This window comes from Chelonoidis abingdonii, chromosome 10 (genome assembly GCF_003597395.2).
Source record: "Chelonoidis abingdonii isolate Lonesome George chromosome 10, CheloAbing_2.0, whole genome shotgun sequence".
NCBI classification, from domain to species: Eukaryota; Metazoa; Chordata; order Testudines; family Testudinidae; genus Chelonoidis; species Chelonoidis abingdonii.
The window spans coordinates 80,285,124-80,308,919 of record NC_133778.1 but is presented as its reverse complement, the minus strand read 5'-3'; the positions used below and the strand labels follow the sequence as shown (position 1 = coordinate 80,308,919).

Here is a 23,796-nt window from a genome sequence, read left to right as displayed (position 1 = left end):
CCTGCCCCGGGAAGAGGAAGGGAGCGAGACGGACCCTGCCCCGCCCCGCCGCGGTACGGACCGGGCCCCCAGCACCCCGGGATGGATCTGGACGGGCTGCTGCTGGACGAGGAGGGGACCTTCTCCCTGAGCGGCTTCCAGGAGTTCACGGTGAGCGTCCCCCGAGGCCTCCCTGCCGCAGCCCGCCCCCCCCCCAGGCTCCCCGCTCGGGCCCCCCGGCCACCCGCTGCCCTAACCGCCCCGCCCCCCCGGCTCCCGCTCGCCCCGCCGGCCCCGCCTGCCCCTACCCGGACCCCCCCGCGGATCCTCAGCTCGGCCCCCGCGGGCCGCTGCCTGCTAGCCCGGTCCCCCCCCGCGGATCTCAGCTCGGCCCCCGCCCGCCCGCTCCCCACCCGCCCCGCCCCCCGGTCACCCGTTTCGGCCCCCCACTCGCTGCCTACCAGCCCCGTCCGCCCGCTCTCAAAGCTCGCCCCCTGCCCCGGCCCGCTGCCCCTAACCCGCCCGGCCCCCGTGGCTCCCCGGCTGGCCCCTCCGCCGCTGCCCCTAAACCCCCCGGCCCCCAGCTCGGCCCCCCGCCCTGCTCCCACCTGCTCCCGCCCCTACCCCGCGTCCCCGCTTGGCCCCCCGGCTCCATTACCTACCGGCCTCGCCCCCCCCCGCGGCCTCCCCCGCTCGGCCCCCGCCCCTGCCCCTACCTGGCCTGCCCCCCCGGCTCCCCTCGCCCCCTCCAGTCCACTGACCTTACCTGGCCCCCGCCCCTACCCGGCTCCAGCTCGGCCCCCCCCTGGCCCGTGTCCGCCTCCGGCTCGCCCGCTCGGCCCCCCGGCCCGCCTGCCCCTACCGGCGCACCCGCCTCCCGCGGCTCCCCACTCGGCCTGCCGGCCTGCTGCCCTCCCACTGGTCTGCCGCCCCCGCCAGCGCCGCGCTCCCCTGTCGGCCCCCCCGACACTTCAGCCTGGCATCCACAATGCTAGATTGCCTCACTAAGGAGCCTGTGTTGTGTGTGGGGCTGGACCCGGCTCCCGTGGGCCTCGGCTGCAGCACCTGCCGGAGGACCAGCACGGGGCAGCCTACACCTGCCCCTCAGCTCCCTCGGGCCTGGCCCCAGCAGCGCCCAGCCCTGCCGGGAGCCGAGCAGGGGGCCAGGGATGAGCGTGGGACTCCCAAACCCAGGGGTCCTAAAGTCCCCCCAGTGGCCTCCTAGCCACCTCCACCCCAGACCGGGTCAGCCCAAGGGTCTGTCCGGCCAGGGCCAGGCAGTGACCCCCACCCCGTCCTCCGGGGCCAGGGACCCCCAGCGCAGGGGCTGTGTCCCTGCCCAGCCTGCTTAAGAGCCATTGCTGGACCATCCCCCAGGAACTTCTCTGGGTCTGTTTTGAACCCAGTTCCACTTCTGGCCTTCCCCCCGTCCCCTGGCGAGGAGCTCCGCAGGCGGACTGGGTGCTGTGCGAAAGCACTTCCTGGTGCTTGTTTTAAACCCACTTGTGGCCAACTCCTGGTTCTTGTGTTATGTGAAGGGGTAAATAACACTTCCCAATTCACTCTCCCCACACCCGCCATCACCTTATAGACCTCTACCACATCCCCCCAACACGGTCAGGGACCCAACCCCATGCTGCAGGGATCCCTAAACCTCCAATTGCCAGGGACTGGATGACGGGATGGATCAGTCGATAATTGCCCTGTATTGCTCATCTCCTCTGAAGCATTTGGCGCTGGCCACTATCAGAGACAGGGCACCGGGCTGGAGGGACCATTGGTCAGACCCAGTGTGGATGTTCTTCTGTTCTTAGTCATCACTCTCCTAAAATGAACAGTCCCAGACTTTTAAATCTCTCCTCATAAGGAAGCTGTGCCATCCCCTAATCGCTTTGATTGCCCTTGGCTTCTTTGCACCTTTTCCAATCTGAATGTATCTTTCTGAGATGGGGCAGGATTCAAGGTGTGGCCGTATCATGGATTTCAATAGGGACATGATATTTTCTGGTTTCTGACCTAGCCCTTTCTGCCCATGTTACCCTCACCAGTCCAGGTGCCCATATGGCACCAGACACCATGGTATCTGAGTGTTCGGCAGGAGCACACAGTTCCCGCTAACCCTGAGCCTGCAGTTGGACTGAGGACCCAGCACATCTTTCTGGGACCAGGGCTGGGTGGTCTGCAGCTTTGTTCTCATCCTTCCCATCCCATCTTCAGTTTCTGCCAGGGCACCAGCAGCTGAGCGAGAGGGTGCGGAAGCGCTTGTATTATGGCTGGGACAAAGACTGTAGCCTGGACAATCTCTCCAGCCCGGTGGCCGGTGAGTGGTGCCTGTCTCTGTGTGGTGAGGACGTGTGTTGAGCTAGGGATTGGAACTAGCCCATGGGCTGAATGAACTCAGTCATCTGCTAAGGCCACGTCTACACTTGAACCTGCTACAGCTGCTCTGGTGCAGCTCTTCAGTGCGGATGGGAGGGGGTCTCCCAGCGCTGTGCTTAACCCACCTCCCTGCGAGGCGTTGGCCAGGTTGACAGGAGCCCTAGCGCTGGCTGCACCTGGGGTTAGGTTGGCGTAGCAACGCCACCCAAAGGGTGGATTGTTCACACCCCGAGCGACGGAGCTGGGTCGATCTCCCTTTTTAGCCTTTTTGCTGCCAAAGGCTCTGGCCCCATTTCCCCACGAATGTGTGCACACCCAGGGGTGTTTCTGCAGGAGCAGTGCCCAGCAGGCCTCCCTTCTCGTTACGATTTATTAGCTGTGTTAGGGTAGAGCCTGGGGGCCAAGGCCCGCTATGCTGGGTGCTCTACAAATACAACGAGGAGCCCGTCCCTGCCCTATAGCTTACTTCTGTGCTCGTGCCCCCTGGAATAGCCGTAGCAATCCAGCGGGGCTGGCGTGGCACAAGGGACCCTCCAAACTGAGGCTGGGTGGTGTTTGAGAATCAGGGTGTAAATTTCAGAGCTGTTTGGGCCTTTCCCCTAAAGACTGGGGAGCCCAACTCTGTCTGACCTTCTGCCAGCATCTCTGTAAATCCCTGACTACTGAGCGGGGTAACAGATGCTGAACTTGGTTGATTTCTGGCTGCCTGGCATGAGACGTACTCCCAGGGGTTGGTTTCCGAGGGCAGGTGTCTTGAGCCAGGCACCGAAAATTACTCTTGAAAATCTTGCTCCAGGAGGGGAGGGTATCCATTCCTCGCTGCGCTCCCTGCCTCTGGGTGGAGGGGTGTTGCTCCCAGCTGGATGCTGGCGTTGGTTGTTCATTGAGAGAGAATCGAGGGAGGGTGGGCGAGGGGGGGCATTATTGCTAGTGTTAATCCCTGTGCTGCTCTCCTCTGTCCTAGACATCGCCGTCGAGTTGCTCCAGAAAGCAGCTCCCAGCCCCATTCGCAGGCTGCAGAAGAAATACGTTTGCCACGTGTCTCGGTAAGACACAACCCCTCCTAGCCCATCGTCTGCAGCAGGCGTGGGCCTCTGGTCTGGCTTGACACTTCAGTGTGGCTACCAGCCACCTGGATGGGGAGCCTCTTGCCGGAGAGCATCCCCACCTCAGGCTTCGCCCCTGTGCTGTCGTGCTGGATTTTGATAGCCCTGCACTGAGCTTCTCTGGGCCTTTTCTCTTGTCTGCCCCTCTGATGCTCTCCTGAGCTGCTTGTCCTGGGTCAATGTTTGACTGATGTGCGCAGCCAGTCGCTGAGCTATATGGCAGTGCACGCCTTGCCTGTCTGGTCTGTATTTCAGCCTGGGGTAGCTCCCTGGGGCCTGGTGCTCTCAGGTTTCTGTAGTGCCAAAGGTGAGCAATGAGGCTTCTGGGTTTTGCACCTTGGCAAGGCAGGGAGCCAGCCGGTACCGCTGCCTGTGCAGCTCTGTCTAGGCAGTTTCTGTCTCTGTGTGAGGGATTGAAGGATTTCCTGACACATGCAGAGCTCGACACTGGTGGGCCCAGAGCCCTGCGGCTGGGCCGCTCTCCTCTCTGTGCACTAGAGAAAGCCGTGACCCTTGTGAACGCCATGACACTCAGGGCAGCTCAGCGGGCACAAGCTGGGCCTGTTAGGGCCTGCCTGAGGAGCCAGACGCAGCTTCGCCAGCAGGAGGAGCCGAGCCACCTGGTGTGATCTGTCTATCTGCCGGGGGCAGTTACTGGTGTGCCCACGTGCACACAAACCTTGTTCTACCTAGCAGCAGGCAGCGTGTGCCCTGCCCTGCCCATTAAGTGGGGGGATGGGAGCAGCCAGGCTACCATGGCAGTGGTGGGACACTGTGTGTGCCGGGCCGCAAAGGAACCCTAAGTCCTGCTCTCGCCCCGGGGTCACAGGGAAGCCTGCATCTCGCCCTGCTCCATGATGCTGGCTCTGGTTTACATCGAGAGACTCCGGCACCGAAACCCCGAGTATCTGCAGCAGATCTCCTCCTCGGACCTCTTCCTGATCTCCATGGTGAGCCGAGCCCCGAGTGGGCTGGGGCAGGGGTGGGCTCTCCCCTGGGGGGCCGTGCTGACGGGCGCTGTGCTCCTGGCTTTCAGATGGTTGCCAGCAAGTACCTGTATGACGAAGGGGAGGAGGAGGAGGTGTTCAATGACGAATGGGGCTCAGCCGGCAAGGTGGGGGTGCAGACCATTAACACGCTGGAGATGAACTTCCTGAGCGCCATTGTAAGTAGTGCTGATGTAATCGCTTGAGTGCCTGTGTCCTGAGCCCCCTGGGGCCCCTTTATCTCTCTCTCTCTCTCTCTCTCTCTCTCTCTCACACACACGTGCCCTCACACATGCGCACACACACGATCAGGGTCCCATTGCACCAGGTGCTGCACAGACCCAGAGCGAGGTGACAAGACCAGACCGGACGTGCTCGCTCAGTGTTTGTGTCTTGGTGAGAGGTGCTGGACAGAGGAGAAATGGCGCATCAGGGTGCCGAGGTAGCTCGTAGACTGAGGGTGACCCAGCTAACTAGTAGAGGGCTCTGCCGGGGCTGCTTGGGGCTGCGCAGGGGTGGGCACGCTGCGAGAGCTCAGGGCTGGGCCTAGCACTCGGGGTGTATGTTAAGCTTCCAGGAGGCATCTGACCTGGGCAGCCGTGCCAGGACCTGCTGAAGTGCTGCACTCACTGGGGCACTGGGGTGAAATCAGAGGCTGCATGGAATGGGATCAGCTGACGGAGGGGGAGAGAGCTTCCCGCCTGAGTGGGAGCAGCTGGCCCCTTTCCCAGGGTGCAGCAGGACTGTTGCCCCCATGGGCTTGGCCCGGTAAGATCAGACATGGAGGAATGTGTCTGCTGCGGCCCCACCCTGCTGTGAGCTGCTCCATCCCCAGTCAGCCTGGGCTGGGAACAGCCTGCTCCCTGCACACACAAACTATACGCCTAGTTCTGCTGCCCCGGACTGTTGCCCGACCCCCGATCCCGGCCAGGAGCCCCCTGAGGCTGTCGGCCATGCAGTGTGCACAGCTGGCCGGCAGGGGGCGCTCCCCGCCCACCCGAGAGTGCAGGTTCGAGCATCTCAAAGAGCGTCAGGGGTAGCTGGGGGTGCTAACCCGAGGCTGGTTGTGGGGTCGGGGGCTGGCGTGCAGAAGGGGAGATTGGCCTGGGGCGCCAGCTGAGGTAGCACATGCCCCTATGGGAGGGGCCAGCAGAGGCTGGCGCAGAGTTGTTCCATTGCAGGAACGTAGCATTTACTGCAGCTCGCTAGGCCTTGGCTCTGTCCAGCCTGGGATCTGCCTCCCCCATGAAGTCCCCCCCGTCCTCCTTTGGCTCCTGGCCATTGTGCATGCGACTGTGGCCCTGCTGGGCTCTCCCGGCCAGCTGTGTCTGCGGAGGGCCAGTGAGAGTGTTCCTTTGGGGGCAGCACGAAGGGGACTCCCGCTTGCAGGCAGTGGTTGTCCAGGATCCCGTCTGAGCTCTGGCTGGGCAGAGCAGCGATCACACACCATGAGGGGGCCAGGGGAGAGGGCAGGCTGAAAAGCCCCCAGCCAGGCTGGGAAATGGGCCAAATGGAGCTGGAATTCCTCAGCTGGCTGCCCAGCCTCTCTTGACCCCGCTCAGTCCATGCTGGGGGGCACCTGGCCTGCCCAGGCTGTTACCGGGCACCTCCCGCCTGATCGGTGTTTCCCTTCCTGCAGGACTGGACCCTCTACACTGACCCCAAGGAGCTGTTTGAAGTGCTGAGCTGGGTAGAAGGATGGTAGGGGTTTGGGGCACCGGGGTGAGGGGGGGGTGTCCGTGGCAGGGGTCTGACTCTGAGGCAGATATAGCACGTCTGCCTTGCCATGCTCGGATCCGCTGGGGTACGTGTCGGCCCGCCCCTGCCCTGGGCTCCTCGGTCCCCACTCGCTGCATTCTGCAAATCCCTCCCACCGTCCGGAGCCATGCCAGGAGCAGGCTGTCGGCTTGCCCAGGGAGCTCTAGGCTGGACTGGGGCGAGGCCCGTGCTAGTCACAGCTTGTCCGAGGTGGCCTCGATCACCCAGCAGCGGAATCCCTGTGGTGTGTGTGGGGGGGTGGGTCTACTCCCTCTTCCCCTGGTGGGGCTTGAGGGGAGTCAACCTGCCAGGCCCCCAGGCAGAGAGGGGGAAGGCAGCTCCTCCTTGGCCTGGGCTCGCCCTGAGCAGAGCCGCACATGGCATCAGTGCACTTTGGCCGCCAGGGACATGGGGCTCGTCTGTGGCACTCTGAACCCCCGGGCAGAGGCACAGAGACTCTGCCAGGAGCTGTGATGCAGGCAGCCACCCATTCAGCGATGGCAGCTGCAGGCACAGCCAGGGCGGGAGAGGGTCTGTGCCCAGAGCACACAGCTAACTGCCTTCTTTCCCCTCAGCGTGGCAAGGAGACAGGGCACCCAGCGTGGCTGGTTCACCTACACGGACCTGTGCGTCCTGCTGGAGCAGCCCCTCTGGCAGCATGCGCTGGGCCAGTTCTACCAGCAAGTGGCGAAGGTAAGAGCTGGCCAGGCCCCGAGGGCAAAGGAAGCCTTCCCGTAAGGGGGCACCACAGGAGGGTGAGAACCAAGAGGCAGGGCCGTCCCTAGACATACGCAGCTGCATAGGGCACCATGAAATTTGGGGCACCAAATTGCCCCAAATTTCTTGGTGCCCTAGGCAGCTGCGTGCATACGCGGCAGCATCAGCTCCAGCGACCAACCCTATCCCCCAGCCAGCCCCCTGCAGGCTGCGCCCACTGCAAGGGACAGGGCCATACCTAGGGGCTGTGGGGCCCCAGACAACTCCCTCCGCCCCACCTCTTCACCTTCCCCCCATGCTCTGCCTCCATTCCACCTCTTCACCCACCAATCTCGCACTCACTGGCAGCGGTGGGAAGCAGAGCAACGTGGCCCCAGCCCTCTCTACTCCGCCAGCTCCCAGCCGTGGCGCTCCGCTTCCCACCGCCGGTGAGTGTAGGGAGATTGGGGAAAGGGCACCCCCCTCCGCTCACCGGCGACGGGAAGCGGAGAGACGCAGCCCCAGCCGTGTCGCTCGGGGAAGTGGGGATTGGGGAAAGGACGCGGAAGCGGAGAGACGCGGCCCCAGCCGTGTTGCTCGGGGAAGTGGGGGTTGGGGAAAGGATGGCCCCCCCCACACACACACTCACCAGCGGCGGGAAGTGGAGAGACACGGCCTCAGCCATGTCACTCGGGGAAGTGGGGGTTGGGGAAAGGACGCCCCCCGCACTCACTGGCTGCTCCGCTTCCTGCTGCTGCCGGAGAGTGCTAGGGGGGACCGCTTTCCCCAAGCCCCCTCCCCTGAGCGACTCGGCTGGAGCCAGGGCAAGGGAAGCGGAGCGGGCTGCTCCCGGCCCCCTGCTAATCCTCTGGACCTGTGGGACCCCCCAAAGTGGCCCCCCACAGCTCCTGCCTCCTGGTCCCCACAGGCCTTGAGCATAGCCCAGACCCTGGGAGAAGGAGCAGATTCCCCCCCCCCCGCGGAGGCCTGGAGCCCCACACAGCCCCCCGTGGGGAGGGAGGGGCTGTGTAAGGCACCCAAATGGCTATTGGCAGCCCTGCCAGGAGGCCATGGGCCAGAGCCAGGAGCCATGTCCATGACTGCGCTGGCCCCTGCTGGAGGGCATGAGAGCTGCTTTCCATCAAGCAGGTTTTGGGCAGAACACGTTCCATGGAAAATTCCAATTTTTGTTGTTGAGAAAGCAAACTTCTGAAAACGGAAGCGTTTTAGCTTGGAAGTGCTGCCGCAAAACCTCTTGGGAGATGGGCCTGAGTTGCCTTTTAGCTTTCTGGACTTCATTTTCCATGATGCACCACAGCAACCACTCTTGGGGAGGTGATGCATCACGGGAAATGTAGTCCAAGGGTGGAGCCCGACTAATTGAGGGTATGACTCTCAAGCCACAGCTGCAGCATTTCTGGGAGGAAACAAGCTTTTTTGCCAAACATTTTGGCTTATGAAGATGTTCCTGGGCAAACTTGGATGAAAGTGATGACCCTCCCCCCTGTTTTTGGACCAGGGCAGAGTGGTTTGTGCATTGCTGCCCCCGGCAGGACAGAGACAGTGGTCAGCATGGGTCACTCCTGCTGGCAGGTGGGTGGCAGTCTGTGTCACCCCCCCCTCCTGTGCCAGCTGCTGGTCAGAGCCTGGGGTGGAGGGCTGCAGCAGAGAGCCCTGGTTCCATCCCTGATGTCCTCTGCATGGCATTAGCCAGCATCTGGTGGGGCCATTTTTGCTCTGCCAAGGGGTACTGGCCTCACAGCTGGCCTGCCCCCTGCGAAGGGCACTGGGGTGACTGTCATTGTGCCCCGCCCTAGGCACTGGGTGACCAGTCTCTCTCTCCCCACAGCTGGCCTGCTTGCTGGGCGTGATGTACCTGACTGGCATTGCTGCAGTCTTCGCCTCTGTCACTGTGGTGCACCAGGTCATGTGTGTGAGGAGTGCCGGCCCCACTGCCCTCCGGCCTCTGCTGTTCCCCATGGATGGTGGGTGCCCGCTGGGCTCTGGGGCACCCCTTGCCCCCTGTGTCACTCAGCTGCCAGATCCTGGGCTTGGGCTGCCTGACCCCCTTTCCCCCTCTGGCTCCGTTAGCAGCTCCTGTTGCCTGGTGGAGAACGAGACGGTGGAGGAGCAGTGCTGCCCTGGTGGTGGGGTGACGGCCACAGCACTGTACCTGTGGGGCAGCATGCTGACGGCACTGTCCTACACGGAGGCCCCAGGCTCTGCCATGCACACTAGTCCCCAGCAAGTGCCCCCTCTCTGCCCAAACTGCCTGAAACTCCGCAGAGGGCGCAGCACCTGTGAGAGATCCAACCGCACGAGCCCCAGCCGCCCCTTCACCCCGCCTGCCCCCTTTGGACTCGGCCTGGACCTCGCTCACCCGGCGCTCTGCTGCAGTGGCTGCTCGTCTGGCCCCAGCTGGGGCTGGCATCTGTCTGCAGCCCTCAGCCCCCAGGACTGGCCCGACCCCCTGGCACTGAAGCAGTGCTCCTTCGAGGCAGCCATGGATCTGGGCAGAATCAAGACCTTCATCTTCCCCAGCTAGGGCTGGCCTATGAGGCTGGGAGGGCCAGGCCCCCGCGTTAGTCCCAAGCTAGCGTTTGTACTTTGTGGGTTGGGCTTCTCTTCACCAGACCCTTCAGGCTTTACTGGGTTGTGGGGCTGCCTGGGGCTGGCATGGGGGCTTGGCGGCTGTGGGGTGCAGCGACATTGCGGGGGGATTAGGGTGCCCACAAGCAGGGGTGCCAGTCTGGGGAGGGCAATGCTTACCCACACCTATTGCTACCTCCCAGTGAAGCTGGAATCTCAGCCCCCTGCTGCATTGGGCAGCGTGGAGAGTGAGGGGAGTTGGGGGGTACATGAGGCTCTGGGCCTGTGGGCTGCACAATGGAGGGTCCGGGGTGGGGACACGCCCTCATGGGACTGTAAGCTCCAGAGGGGAGTTAGGGGCCTGACAGCCCGGAGTGGATCTGCTGGGCGTGGGGGGAAGGGGCTGGTTCTGCTGCCCAGCCTTACCAGCTGTGCCAGCTCTCGCCTTGCCCAGCACCAGCTGTTTTTATGCTGGATTTTAAATCTGTTTTTCACTCTTTTGTAGCTGAAAATCTCTTCTAATAATAAAGGTAGCTCTGGCCGTGCGCCCGTCTTGGCCTTTCTGCTACCGCCTCTCGCTCCAGCGGGTCCCAGGCAAGGGGCGCTTCCCCCACCACTGAAATGCAGCCACCTCTGCGTCGGGGCACAGTGGCTGGTTCAGCCCCCCAGAAATGCAGGATGGTGTGTAAGGAGGAGCCTGCTGAAGGGGGAGGGGAGGAATTGCCCCAGCTGGACTGGGCCTGGGTCCAGCATCTCTGCCAGGCAGCAACACTCCTCTGCTCCCTGCCCTGGCACCCTAGAGGCTGCCTGAGACCTGGAACGTAATTGCTCCTTATCTCCGTGGCCCAGCCCCCATTCTAGGTGTGTTCTCTGCCCAGCTGCCTGCAGCAGAAATGCCCCCTCCCCCTACATGCTTCACTCCTACCCCGGCTTCCTCATGGGAGAGCAGGAGAAAACAGATGTGACAGATGAGTCACATCACCTAGTGCCCAGTGGAGGGGCTGCCCCCCCCCCTCATGGCACAGCCTGCCCCCCTCCTTTCTCCAGGTCAGCGTGAGCTGAGCACCACCCCAGGGTGTCTGAGTGTGTTGCTTCTGGCCCCTGTTCCGTGTCTCTCGCGCAGGGGGGAGAATATTGGTGCTTAACTGCTGCTAATAGTGACCCTAAGGAAGTGTCTCCCCACCCTTGCAGCATAGTGGCCCCTGTGTCCAGCACTGAGTGGGACAGCACCCCATAGCAACCCCCCCACACCCATTTTGTGGGGTATGGGGCTCCTGGCAGCAGCGCACTCCACTCACTGACTTGGAGAGCACCCCATAGTGAGCCCCCCCCCCCCTCCCCGTAGCACAGTGCTGCCTAGAAAGCCCCTGCAGTACCATGTCCCCAGCAGCGGCACGCTGTGATCACTGGCTCAGAGAGCACCCCCTAATGCCGCCCCCACCTCCAGCATGGCCCCCCTAGTGAGCCCACCCCCCGCTCCCTGCAGTACTGTGTCCCCAGCAGCAGCACACTGCAATCACTGGCTCAGAGAGTGCCCTCTCCTGAATCCCCAGCGGTACTTTCTGGAGTCACGGAGTTTCCAGGAGGTCTCCCATCCAAGCACAATCCCTGCTTCCCTCTGCTTAACATGAGCAGTCAGGAAAGCTCCCAGCATCCAGGACCCCATGGCCTGGTCCCCTCTGCCCGGCCCAGGAGCCTGCACCCTGGCGGGGGTGCCCAGCAGCCTGGCCTGGTTTGGGCTGGTTTTGCTGGCAGTGCTGGGATGGCCAGTGTGGGGGCAGGGGGTGGGGAGAGGAGCTGCCAGTTGCCCCCTAGGAATGTGGGGAATGCACAGCTCCCATTTGCCCTTTGCTCCCTTCACAGCGTCCAGTTAATAAGTGAACTCGGAGTGAGCAGGGGCTGGGTCTGCAGCTCCCCGCCCAAGGGGATCGCCAGCCCCTGGTGCTGCACCCACCCAGGGCTGGGCACAAGACAGGAGGCTGTTGCGAAGAGGGGGGCAGGACCGGTGAAGCACAGGGAGCTGTATTCACCTCAGTGGAATAAATAGGCCCGAAGAGACACCGGTGTTACCGTGACCCAGTTGGTGTCCAACATTAACCAGCGTTAGCCACGTTAGGGTTTGGTAGCCAGGACCTGAGCTGCGTTAGCACCTGGCAGACGTAGCTGCTGGGCATGCAAGCCCTGCACAGGATATGGAAAAGGAGGAAAAGCCGTTAGAGCCTTTGGACTAGAGGCAGTGAATGAGGCTCTCCTGGTAACAACAGCCCGTCCCCTCTCCCTGGAGCTGTGGGGAGAGAGCCCTAGTCTGACAGTCTGTTAGATGAGTGGAAAGATAGTGAGATCTGTCCTGGGGGGAGAAGTTAGTTGAGATGGGGAGGCGGCTGTTAAAATCTCAGCCCCGTTCCTCAAGGACAAACCAAGCTGAACACACACAAGGGGAGCCGCAGCGTCGGTCTCAGGTGTGGACATTCATTTGCAATGTCACTGCGGGCAACCCCCAGGCCTGGTGCTCGGCTCGGCTGCCCTGCAACCTGGAAGAGTCAGAGCAGCATTGGGCTGTTCAGGGCATGTTTTTCCGTTGTCCCCTTGGTCCCAGGCTCCGGCAGCTGCAAGAGACGCCTGTCTTGGGCGGCTGAGCCAGGCTCCTGTTCGACAGAAGGTGAAAGGAGAGAGAGAGAAGGAGAGTCATAAGGGAGGGAAGAAAAAGGACCCCTGGCAGTCTGGGGGCATTTGGGATTCAGCCAAGGCCAGTGGAAGTGGTGGTGTTGTGTGGGTCCCTCGGCCCAGCTTGCTCCCACACCTCTCGGGATCCAGACAGCAGAGGCCCAAGGATGTGATGTCTCAGGGGCTCCTGAGGGTAGCCAGGCTGGGACAGCTCACTCCTTCACCGCCTTCCAATCGGGGCGTTCGCGTCTGGCCAGCTTTTCTCCCAGTCTCTTCTTCTGAGGCTGCGCTGAGTGGCCCTGCCCGGCCCCTCCTTAGCTGGGCTGCTGCTGGGGGCACCCGGGCTGTGGGCACGGAGCACCAAGGCCTGGTGGCTGGGCTCTGCCACTACCTGGGGGGCATTTGGCTCCAGACAGCTGGGAGGGTCCTCAGCCAAGGGGGGCAGAGAGCCCTGAGAAGCCCGTCCCCAGCCTGGCACAGGGATGGGTGATTCCTTCTACCGGCTGCGCCCAGAACTCCCCTGCACAGGCGCTGGGGGAGTGAGTGTGGATGGGACCAAGGGCTGGGGCTCGTGTACCCTGAGTGTGGCCCGAGCGCTGGTACCATGGCACTGCCTAGAGGTCACAGCACCGAGTCTGGGAGAGGGGGAAGAGGGTAGTGAGCAGTTCCTTGCAGTCGGGTTAATGGCTAACCGGCCGGGGGCTCGGGCAAAGGTCACCTTCACTCAGCCTGAACTCCCAGTCCTGCTCTGGCCTCCCCCCGGCTGCCATGCCCTGTGCCACATGGAAGCAGGGAGCATAGGGACAGGGCAGCATGAATGGGGGCTGCTGCATGAGCCCTGCCTCCCGGAGCCCTGTGCGCACCTCCTACTCCCTGCTGAAGACACCCCCCTGGGGCCTGAGCTGCTGCTTCGCCCTGCAGGTGAGAGATGTCGCAGGCGCTGGCGGGGATGGGCTTACTGCCTGCGCTGGGGCGAGGGACAAGCCCTGACACCCCTCGGCCCAGGGTGGGTGGGGGCTGGGATGTGGCCGTGCCTGGCAGGGCGGTCCCTGCACCTCCGAGAGCATCGAGGGTGGGGGAGCACAGGCACCATGGCACGACACCCAGACCCTGCAGTATCTAAGGGAAATCCCCAGGAGGGGTGAGGAGCCGGGCTTGATTGGGGGCAACTCTGGAGCTGGTTCTCTGCCTATGGAATGGGGTGGGGCAGGCGTTAGGGAATGAGAGCCGGGTCTGGCCCTGCGCTTCCTGCGGCTCAGCAGGGCAGGTGCCAGTGTGGTGCTGGGATCCTCGTTGGCACTTGGGGAAGGATGTGGTCAAGACAGAGCTCCCCTGAGGCCTCTGCTGCAGTGCCAAGAGACCCAGGGACCATCCAGCCCCACAGGGCACCGCCCCTTCCTGGCCGCCGGCTGCACCCGCAAGGAATGAGACGGGGCTGGCTGGTCCCCCCAGCCCAGCCCAGCCCAGCCCTGGCACCAGCCTGACGTGATCAGGCCCCAGCTGTGCGGTACGTGTCCCCCCCCAGAGTTTCACTGAAGCCTCCTGCAGTCCGACCGCCTGCAGCTGGGCAGCTCACCCTGTTCCAGGAACCCCACCTCCACCCCATGCCCTGGGGCTTGGCCCCTCACCCCCATTTGTGGGAGGAAACTGAGGCACAGGGAGGGGCTGGCCAGATTTTCAGTCCTATGGGGCCTGGCCCTATGTGAGGCGCTGTGGGTCTCTCAGGGTGTCGCCAGCCGAGCAGGGCTGGGACTTTGCCGGCTGCTCTAGCTCCGAGCTGGCTCTTGGGCAGATGATGTTACAGCCTCTGTTTCTACAGAATTGGACTGTTGAGACTCTAGCTGCTGATGGGAGTGTTAAAGGGGCTAGGTGTGCTGGGCCACACAAGGCTGATGGAGCCAGCTGGGACTGGGGCACTGGCACAGCTATGGCGGGAGGGAGCCCAGGGCTGAGCTAGCAGGGGCTGCGGGTCGGGAGTGAGGGGCACCAGCAGAGCTGGGGGAGAGAGCCCAGGGCAGGGGTGACAGGGGACTGCAGGTTGGGATTGGGGGGAGCAGAGCTGCAGGGCAGGGGGCAGAGCCCCAGGATGGGGGCAGAGCCGCGGGGCAGGGGTCAGAGCCCCAGGGCAGGGGGCAGAGCCGCAGGACGGGGGCAGAGCCAGGGGGCGGGGGTGTCATAAATAGATAGCTAAGGGTTAATGTTTCTTTTACTTGTAAAGGGTTAACAAAGGGAACCAAACACCTGACAATAGGACCAATCAGGAAACCGGATTTTTTAAAAGCTTAAGGGAGGGAATTTGTGGGTCTTCTTTGTCTTGGGTCTGTGTCTTTTGTCTGTCTCTCAGCTATGAGAAGGTTCTTTCTATCTTCTACTCTTCTGTTTCCAACTTGTAAGTACAGGTAGAAAAACAATATAGGCTTTTATGTTGTTTTGCGTGTTTACATGTGTGCAGCTTGCTGGAATGTTTCAGATTGGATATCTTTTTGATCAGACTGTTTATTCATATTTTTCTTATAAGCAATAGCCCTGTATTGTCATCTTGATAAGAGCAGAGAAATTATGTCTTTTTCTTTCTTTTTTTTATATAAAGTTTTCTTTAAGACTTGTTTGAGTTTTTCTCTCTGGTAGGCTAGAGGAACAAGGGGAGGGAATTCTTTTGTGTTAGATCTACGGAGGATAAGCTCTGCAGCACCAGGGAATTGGTGGGAGGGGGAAAGAGAGAGATGAATCCTTTCTGTTTCCTTGTATTTGGGGTTTGTCTCTTTGTGGAATAGAGGAGACATGCTTTTGGTATTGTGAATGTAAAGAGATTGCATCAATACTCCCAGGTTAGCCAGAGGGAAAGTCGGGTGGGAGAGGGAGGGGAAGTGGAATGGAGTATTTCCCTTGCCGATAAGACTCAGAGCTTCTGGGTCTTGGGGTCCCTCAGGGAAAGTGGGACCAGAGCGAGGCAGGCACTGTAATTCCTGTCTGGTGGCAGCGAGATAAGATCCAAGCTGGTAATTAAGCTTGGAGGTTCATGCTAAGCACCCACATTTTGGACGCTAAGGTCCAGATTTGGGAGAAAGGCTTATGATAGGGGGGCAGAGCAGTGGGGCAGGGGGCAGAGCCCCAGGACGGGGGCAGAGCCACGGGGCAGGGGTCAGAGCCCCGGGGGAGGGGGCAGAGCCGTGGGGCGGGGAGCAGAGCAGCGGGGCAGGGGGCAGAGCCCCAGGACAGGGGGCAGAGCAGTGGGGTAGGAGGCAGAGCCGTGGGGCGGGGGGCAGAGCAGCGGGGCAGGGGGCAGAGCCCCAGGACAGGGGGCAGAGCCGTGGGGCGCCCTATGCTGCCCAGTGGCACAAGCCAGTGCCTGCTGTGACCTGACCCCCCGGCCTCACTCTCTCTAGCACTTGGCTGTCCAGGCCTCTCTCCTCTGCATCTTCCACCTGCTCCTGCTCCCAGCCCCCCCAGTCCAGGACCAGAACCAGAACTGGAACGAGCTGCTGGCCCGGAGCCTCTTTGCCTGTGGGGTCTCTACAGCGCTGCAGACCAGCCTGGGTAGCAGGTGAGGGAAGGGCCGTGGGGACTCCTGCGGGTTTGGGGTGGGCAGGAGGGGGCACCCACCTCTCCCTGAACCCAGGCACCCAGGGAGATGGGAGCCTGCACCTGGGCCAAGTGGCTTTCTCTCCCTGCTCCTGCTCCCCACCTCTGGATCCTGCCGTGGGCAGGAGCCCCAGCCGTGTTAGCAGCCCCCTCCCCACTTCCCAGCTGATCTGTCTTTCCTGTTCCTGGCAGGTTGCCTTTGGTTCAAGCGCCATCATTCGAGTTCCTGGTCCCCGCCATGGTGCTGAGCCGCCACACGTCCCACATGGCCAGGAACGGTGAGCGGAGCCCTCGGTATATCGTCCCGGCCCAGCGGGGACCTGGCCACATAGGAGCCGGGCCTGGCCCAGGGGGGATGTGGGAGATGGGACTGGCTCAGGCAGGGATGTGGGAGCCAAGCCTGGCCCACGTGGGGATGTGGGAGCGCAGGAGCCAGGCCTGGCCCAGGCAGGTACGTGGGAGCCAGGCCTGGCCCAGACAGGGATGTGGAAGCCAGGCCTGGCTCAGGGGTGATGTGGGAGCACGGGAGCCAGGCCTGGCCCAGGCAGGGACATTGGAGCCAGGCCTGGCCCAGGGGGGATGTGGGAGCCGGGCCTGGCCCAGGCAGGGATGTAGGAGCTGGGCCTGGCCCAGGGGGGATGTGGGAGTACGGGAGTGACCCATCCCCTGTTGTCCAGTCCCAGCTCCTGGCAGTCAGAGGTTCAGAGACCCCCAGAGCAGGGGGTGGCATCCCTGGCCATCCTGGCTAATTGCCATTGTTGGACCTATTCTCCAGGAACTTCTCTAGTTCTGTTTGGAACCCAGCTATACAGACGCTCCCCGACTTACGCAAGTGTTCTGTTCCGGAACGCCTTGCGTAACTCAAATTTTGCGTAAGTCGGAAACATATCTCTGACCATTACGCAAAAAAAACCCAACCCCAACCTCCTATTTCTAGTTTATGGAACATTTTCTGTAAGCTCAGATTTGCATACATCGGGTTTATGTAACTCGGGGAGCTTCTGTAGTCTTGGCTTTCACAAACTCCCCTGGCAAGGAGTTCCACAGGTTATCTGTGCATTGTGTGAAGAAATACTTCCTCTTGTTTGCATTAAATCTGCTGCCTATTAATTTCATTGGCTGACCCCTGGTTCTTGTGTTATGTGAAGGGGGTGTGACGATGCGGTTCTGGTGGGATCCAACTGAGTTGCCAATTCAGGACCAATTGCTTAAACAGGGCAGTTACAGCCCAAGGCTGGGGTTTTTCCACCTCTAAGGCAACCAAGCCAGGCAGACAAAGAGGACTTAGGTCTCACCCCACTGGCTAACAAGTCACAAGCAATTTCCTTAGGCACTCCAGTCTCCTTGTATCACCACCAGTGCTACTCGTCCTGGGGATGAACGGTTATGAAAACCAACACCCCAGTAAAAGAAGAAGGTTCTCTCGATCCCAAAGGACCAAGCCCCAGACGCAGGTCAACAGACACATCAGATCTTACCCACAAATCACACTGTTGCCAACCCTTTAGAATCTAAAATCTAAAGGTTTATTCATAAAGGGAAAAAGCTAGAGATGAGAGCTAGAATTGGTTAAATGGAATCCATTCCATCCAGTAATGGCAAAGTTCTTAGTTCAGGCTTGTAGCAGTGATGGAGTAAACTGCAAGTTCAAATCAAGTCTCTGGAACATCCCCCGCTGGGATGGGTCTTTCAGTTCTTTGTTCAGAGCTTCAGTTTGTAGAAGACAGTTGTTAACTCCCACGCTGTACAGCTGGAAGTGCATGCCATACCCTTATGCTGTGCTTCTGGGAGAGCATCCCAGACAAGTGGGTGTTAACCTCTGCCCAGCCTGCTTGATGGACCCATTTAGGTACCAATCATTGCACGACTGACCCATGAGAGAGGAGATACGCCTGTAACTCAGCAGTGGCAGGCGACTTGCCCATGTGACCCAAACATCTTTGCTGTAACTTTCCACAGTAAGAACAAGAAAATGTTCTTACTACCTGGAAAAGCCTATATAAGGCGGAGGCCTCATCTCCATCTTGTCTTTCAAATCCTGCTTCTTCCTTGGAGGGACCTTTGTACATGGGCTGCTGCTGGGGGCACCCGGCTGTGGAGCAGAGCCACCAAGGCCTTGGTGGTGGGCTCTCCACTACCTGGGGGGATTGCTCCAGACAGCTGGGAGGGTCCTAGCCAAGGAGGGCAAGGAGCCCTGAGAGCCCGTCCCAGCTTGGCCAGGGGATGTGTGTTCCTTCTACCGGGCGCCCAGAACTCCCCTGCAGCTTGGGGAGGACAGGGGGAATCGAACTGTCGGGGGATGTAGTGTTGGATGTGACCAAGGGCTGGGGCTCTGTACCCGAGTGTGGCCCCGAGCGACTGGTACCATGCACTGCTAGTCACAGCACCGGTCTGGAAGAGGTGGGAAGAGGGTTAGTGAGACAGTTCCTTGCATCGGGTTAATGGCTAACCCGCCGGGCGGCTCGGCAAAGGTCACCTTCACTCAGCCTGAACTCCAGTCCTGCTCTGGCCTCCCCCGGCCTGCCATTGCCCTGTGCCACCCATGGGAAGCATGGAGCATAGGGACACGGGCAGCATGAATGTGGCTGCTGCATGAGCCCTGCTCCCGGAGCCCTGTGCGCACCTCCTACTCCCTCGCTGAAGACACCCCCTCTGGGCTGAGCTGCTGCTTCGCCCTGCGGTGAGAGATTTTCGCAGGCGGCTGGCGAGGGATGGGCTTACTGCCTGCGCTGGGGCGAGGGACAAGCCCTGACACCCTCGGCCCAGGGTGTGGTGGGGCTGGGATGTGGCCGTGCTGGCAGGGCGGTCTCACTCGCAAGACTCGAGGCTGGGGGGACAAGGCACCATGGCACGACACCGATCCCTCGAGTATCTAAGGGAAATCCCAGGAGGGTGTGAGGAGCCGTGGTTGATTGGGGCAACTCTGGAGGCTGGTTCTCTGCGCTGGAATGGGTGGGGCAGCGTTGTAGGGGAATGAGAGCCGGGTCTGGCCCTTGCGCTTCCTGCGCGCTCATGCAGGCAGGCTGCCAAGTGTTGGTGCTGGGATCTCGTTGGCACTTGGGAAGATGGTCAAGACCAGAGCTCCCTGGGCCTCTGCTGCAGTCAAGAGACCCACGGGGACCACCAGCCCACAGGGCACCGCCCCTTCCTGGCCGCCGCTGCACCCGCAAGGAAATTTGAGACGGGCTGGCTGGTCCCCCCAGCCCAGCCACCCCAGCCCTGCACCAGCCTGACGATATCAGTGCCCCAGCCTGCCCGTTGCCGTGTGTCCCCCCCACGAGTTACTGCCTCTGGCGTCTCGCCTGCACGCTGGGCGTCACCCGTTCCAGGGAAAACCCACCTCCACCCCATGCCCTGGGGCTTGGCCCCGTCACCCCCATCTTGTGGAGGAAAAAACTGTCAGCACGTAGGGGGGAAGGGGCTGGCCAGATTTTCGACGTTCCTATTGGGGCCTTGCCTATGTAGGCGCTGTGGTTCTCTCAGGGTCGCCAGCGCAGCAGGGCTGGGACTTTGCCGCTGCTCTAGTCCGAGCTGGCTCTTGGGCAGATGATGTTACAGCCTCGTTTTCTACAGGATTTGGACTCGTTGCGGACTCTAGTTGCTGATGGAGTGTAAAGGGGCTAGGGCGGCACGTGGGGCCACACAAGGCTGATGAGCCAGCTGGTACTCGGGCACTGCACAGCTATGGCGGGAGGAAGCCCAGGCTGACTCAGCAGGGGTCTGCGGTCGGGACGTGAGGGCACCAGCAGAGCTGGGGGAGAGAGCCCAGGCGGGTGACAGGGCGACTTGCAGGTTGGGATTGGGGGAGCGAGCTATGCAGGGCAGGGGGGCAGAGCCCCAGGATGGGGCAAGAGCCGCGGGGCAGGTCAGAGCCCCAGGCGGGCAGGGGCAGAGGCCGCAGGACGGGGGCAGAGCCAGGGGGCGGGGTGTCATAAATAGATAGCTAGGCGTTAATGTTTCTTTTACTTGTTAAAGGGTTAACAAGGGAACAAAACACCTGACAAAGGACCATCAGGAAACGCGGATTTTTTTAAAAGCTTCAAGGGAGGGATTTGTGGGTCTTCTTGTCTTGGGTCTGTCTTTTGTCTGTCTCTCAGCTATGAGAGTTCTTTATTCTTCTATCTTTCTGTTTCCAACTTAGTAATACAGGTAGAAAAACAATAGCTAGGCTTTTTATGTTGTTTTTGAGTGTATTTACATGTGTGCAGCTTGCTGGAATGTTTCAGATTGGATATCTTTTTGAATCAGACTGTTTCTCATATTTTCTTATAAGCAATAGCCCTGTATGTCATCTTGGTACAGAGAAATTATGTCTTTTCTTTCTTTTTTTTATTTAAAGTTTCTTTTAAGAATTGTTTTGAGTTTTCTCTCGGGTAGGCTAAGGAACAAGGGGAGGGAATTCTTTTTGTGTAGATCTCTACGGAGGATAAGCTCTCAGCACCAGGAATTGGTGGGAGGGGAAGAGAGAGTGAATCCTTCTGTTTCCTTTATTTGGAGTTTGTCTCTTTGTGGAATAGAGGACATGCTTCTTGTATTGTAGAATGGATAAGAGAGATTGCATCATACTCCCACGTTGCCCAGGAGGAAGTCGGTGGGAGAGGGAGGGGGAAGGGAATGGAGTATTTCCTTGCGGAAAGATCAGAGTTCTGGGTCTTGGGTTCCCTCAGGGAAAGGTTGGGGCGGACCAGAGCGAGGCAGGCACTTGAATTCCTGTCTGGTGGCAGCGGACGATTAAGATCCAAGTGGTTAATTACGCTTGGAGTGTTCATGCTAAGCACCCCACATTTTGGACGCTAAGGTCCATGATTGGAGGAGAAAGGCTATGTATGATGGGGGCAGGCAGTGGGGCAGGGGGCAGAGCCCCAGGACGGCGGCAGAGCCACGAGGGCAGGGTCAGAGCCCCGGGGGAGTGGGCAGGCCGTGGGGCGGGAGCAGAGCAGCGGGGCAGGGGGCAGGAGGCCCAGGACAAGGGCAGTAGCCAGTGGGTAGGAGGCAGAGCCGTGGGGCGGGGGGCAGAGCAGCGGCGGAGGGGGCAGAGCCCCAGGACAGGGGCGCAGAGCCGTTGGGGCGCCCTATGCTGCCCAGTGCACAAGCCAGTGCCTGCTGTGACCTGAGCCCCCCGGCTCTCACTTCTCTCTAGCACTGGCTTGTCCATGGCCTCTCTCCTCTGCATCTTCCACCTGCTCCTGCTCCCAGCCCCCCAGTCCAGGACCAGAACCAGAACTGGAACGAGCTGCTGGCCCGGAGCCTCTTGTCTTGTGGGGTCTCTACAGCCGCTGCAGACCAGCCTGGTAGCAGGTGAGGGAAGGGCCGTGGGACTCCTGCGGGTTGGGGTGGGCAGGAGGGGGCACCCACTCTCCTTGACCAGGCACCAGGGAGATGGGAGCCTGCCACCTGAGGCCAGTTGGCTCTCTCCCTGCTCCTGTCCCCACTCTGGACCTGCCGTGGGCAGGAAGCCCAGCCGGTGTTAGCAGCCCCCTCCCCACTTCCCAGCTGATCTGTCTTCCTGTTCCTGGCAGGTTGCCTTTAGGTTCAAGCGGCCATCATTCGATTCCTGGCTGTCTCCCGCCATTTGGTGCTGAGCCGCCACACGTCCCACATGGCCAGGAACGGTTGAGCGGAGCCCCTCGGGGAGTTAATCGTCCCGGCCCAGCGGGGACCTGGCCACAATAGAGCCGGGCTGGCCCAGGGGATGTGGGGATGGACTGGCTCAGCAGGGTTGGAGCAAGCCTGGCCCAGTAGGGGATGTGGGAGGCGGAAGCCAGGCCTGCCCAGGCAGGTACTGTGGAGCCAGGCCTGCCCAGACAGGTGATTGTGGAAGTCCAGGCCTGGCTCTAGGGTGATGTGGGGAGCACGGGATGCCAGGCCTGGCCCAGGGAGCATTGGACGCCGGCCTGGCCATGGCGGGGATGTGGAGCCGGCCTGGCCCAGGCAGGGATGTAGCGAGCTGGGCCTGCCCAGGGGGATGTGGAGTACGGGAGTGGACCCATCCCCTGTGTTCCAGTCCCAGCTCCTGCAGTCAGAGGTTTCAGAGCCCCCAGAGCAGGGTGTGCATTCCCTGGCCATCCTGTTAATTGCCATTTTGGACCTATTCTCCAGGAACTTCTTAGTTCTGTTTTGGAACCCAAGCTAATACAGACGCTCCCCGACTTACGCAAGTGTACTGTTCCGGACGCCTTGCGTAACTCAAATTTTGCGTAAGTCGGAAACATATCTTGCACCATGTACCGCAAAAAAAAACCCAACCCAACTCCTATTTCTAGTTTATGGAACATTTTCTGTAAGCTCAGATTTGCATTACAATCGAGGTTTATGTAACTCGGAGCTTCTGTAGTTCTTGGCTTTCACAAACTCCCTGGCAGGAGTGTCCACAGGTTATCTGTGCATTTGGTTGTGAAGAAATACTTCCGTCTTGTTTCATAAATCTGCTGCCTATTAATTCATGGCTGACCCCTGGTTCTTGTGTTATTGAAGGGGGTGTGACGCTGCGGTCTTGGTGGGATCCAACTGAGTTGGCAATTCAGGGACCAATTCTAACAGGGGCGTTACAGCCAGGCTGGGGTTTCCCTTAAGGCAACCCAGCCAGGCAGACAAAGAGGACTTAGTCTCACCCCACTTGGTGCTAACAAGTCACAAGCAATTTCCTTAGGCACTCCGTCTCCTTGTATTACCTACCAGTTGCTACTCTGTCCTGGGCCATGAACGGTTATGAAAACAACACCCCAGTAAAAGAAGAAGGTTCTCTCGATCCCAAAGACCAGCCAGACGCAGGTCAACAGACACATCAGATCTTACCCACAAATTCCACACTGTTGCCAACCTTTAGAATCTAAATATCAAAGGTTTATTCATTAAGGAAAAACGCGTAGAATCGAGAGCTTAGAATTGGTTTAAATGAATCCATTCCATCCAGTTAATGCAAGTTCTAGTTCGGCTTGTAGCAGTGATGAGTAAACTGCAAGTTCAAATCAAGTCTTCTGAACTCCCCGGCTCGGGATGGGTCATTCAAGTCCTTTGTCAGAGCTTCAGTTTGTAGCATAGTCCTCCAGACGGTAAGAAGAGCAGGATTGAAGACAGATGGAGATGAGGCCTCCGCCTTATATAGTTGCTTTTCCAGGGTAGAACATTTTTGTTCTTACTGTGGAAAGTTACAGCCAAAATGAGTTTGGGTCACTGGGGCAAGTCCCTGCCACTTGCTGAGTACAGGCGTATCTGCCTCTCTCAATGCGGGTTCCAGTCGTGTCAATGATGGTCCAAATGGGGCCATCAAGCAGGCTGGGCAGAGTTAACACCCACTTGTTGGGATGCTCTCCCAGAAGCACAGATAAGGGTATGGCATGCACTTCAGCTGTACAGCGTGGGAGTTAACAAACTTGTCTTCGTTACGCTGTTGCGGGAAGCGCTGCAATGTGGCCACCTGAAGCTACCAGCGCTGCAGTGTGGCCACATTTTGCAGGCGCTGTGGGAGTGGTGCATTATGGGCGCGATCCCAGCGTTCAAGTGGCTCTGAATGTGCCTTTCCAAAGAGGGGGTGGAGTGGGTGTGACAGAAGCGTCGGGGGGAGGACAGATGAGTGGGATTTTTGGAGCTTGACACTGTGTCAGCTCCCTCGCCTTTGCAAGTATCTAGGACTGAAGATACACAGCACCCACCTTCAATCATTTTTAAAAGTTTCGACCCTTCCCCCACCCTCTCTTATTCACTAAATGCAATAACCTTCAGACCAGATAAGCATGCTGCTCCAATGGACGCCCCCTCCCCCCCACGCCATGTTGCTTCTCTCCTCAAGCCAAAGGTGAACAATTCCAAAGGAATCCAGCCTGCCTGCTCTGTGCTCTAGCAAACGAGCTGTGTTTGTTTTTTAGATAAGCAGCTCCGGCGAGCCGAATTCACAACAAAACAGCAGAGTGGCTGAACAGGCATTCTGGATACTTCCGAATACCTCGCGAGGCCAATTACAGTGCTTTTGGTTGGGCAGCACATGTGCGAGAGCCGATGCCCATCACCAGCGCTGCAATCCTTATACCCCAGCAAGCAGGAGGTACAGCAGCGCTGCA

At 60.1% G+C, this 23,796-nt stretch overlaps 2 protein-coding genes across 2 annotated transcripts in view; both read left to right on the top strand.

Annotated features, from left to right (window-relative positions):
• Positions 1-13: 13 nt before the first annotated feature.
• CNPPD1 (cyclin Pas1/PHO80 domain containing 1) lies at positions 14-10,038 on the top strand. Its single transcript, XM_032791652.2, has 8 exons — positions 14-150; positions 2,197-2,299; positions 3,323-3,404; positions 4,294-4,414; positions 4,501-4,629; positions 6,090-6,151; positions 6,784-6,901; positions 8,754-10,038. Exons 1-8 carry the CDS (start codon positions 82-84, stop codon positions 9,447-9,449), a joined length of 1,380 nt encoding a protein of 459 aa, XP_032647543.1. The 5' UTR covers positions 14-81; the 3' UTR covers positions 9,450-10,038.
• A 2,932-nt stretch (positions 10,039-12,970) lies between these two features.
• SLC23A3 (solute carrier family 23 member 3) overlaps positions 12,971-23,796 on the top strand; it is a 28,441-nt gene continuing 17,615 nt past the window's right edge. Inside the window, exons 1-3 of the mRNA XM_032791631.2 lie at positions 12,971-13,078; positions 15,544-15,701; positions 15,932-16,017. Of these exons, the coding sequence (XP_032647522.1) occupies positions 12,971-13,078; positions 15,544-15,701; positions 15,932-16,017 (352 nt within the window). The remainder of the gene's footprint in view (positions 13,079-15,543; positions 15,702-15,931; positions 16,018-23,796) is intronic.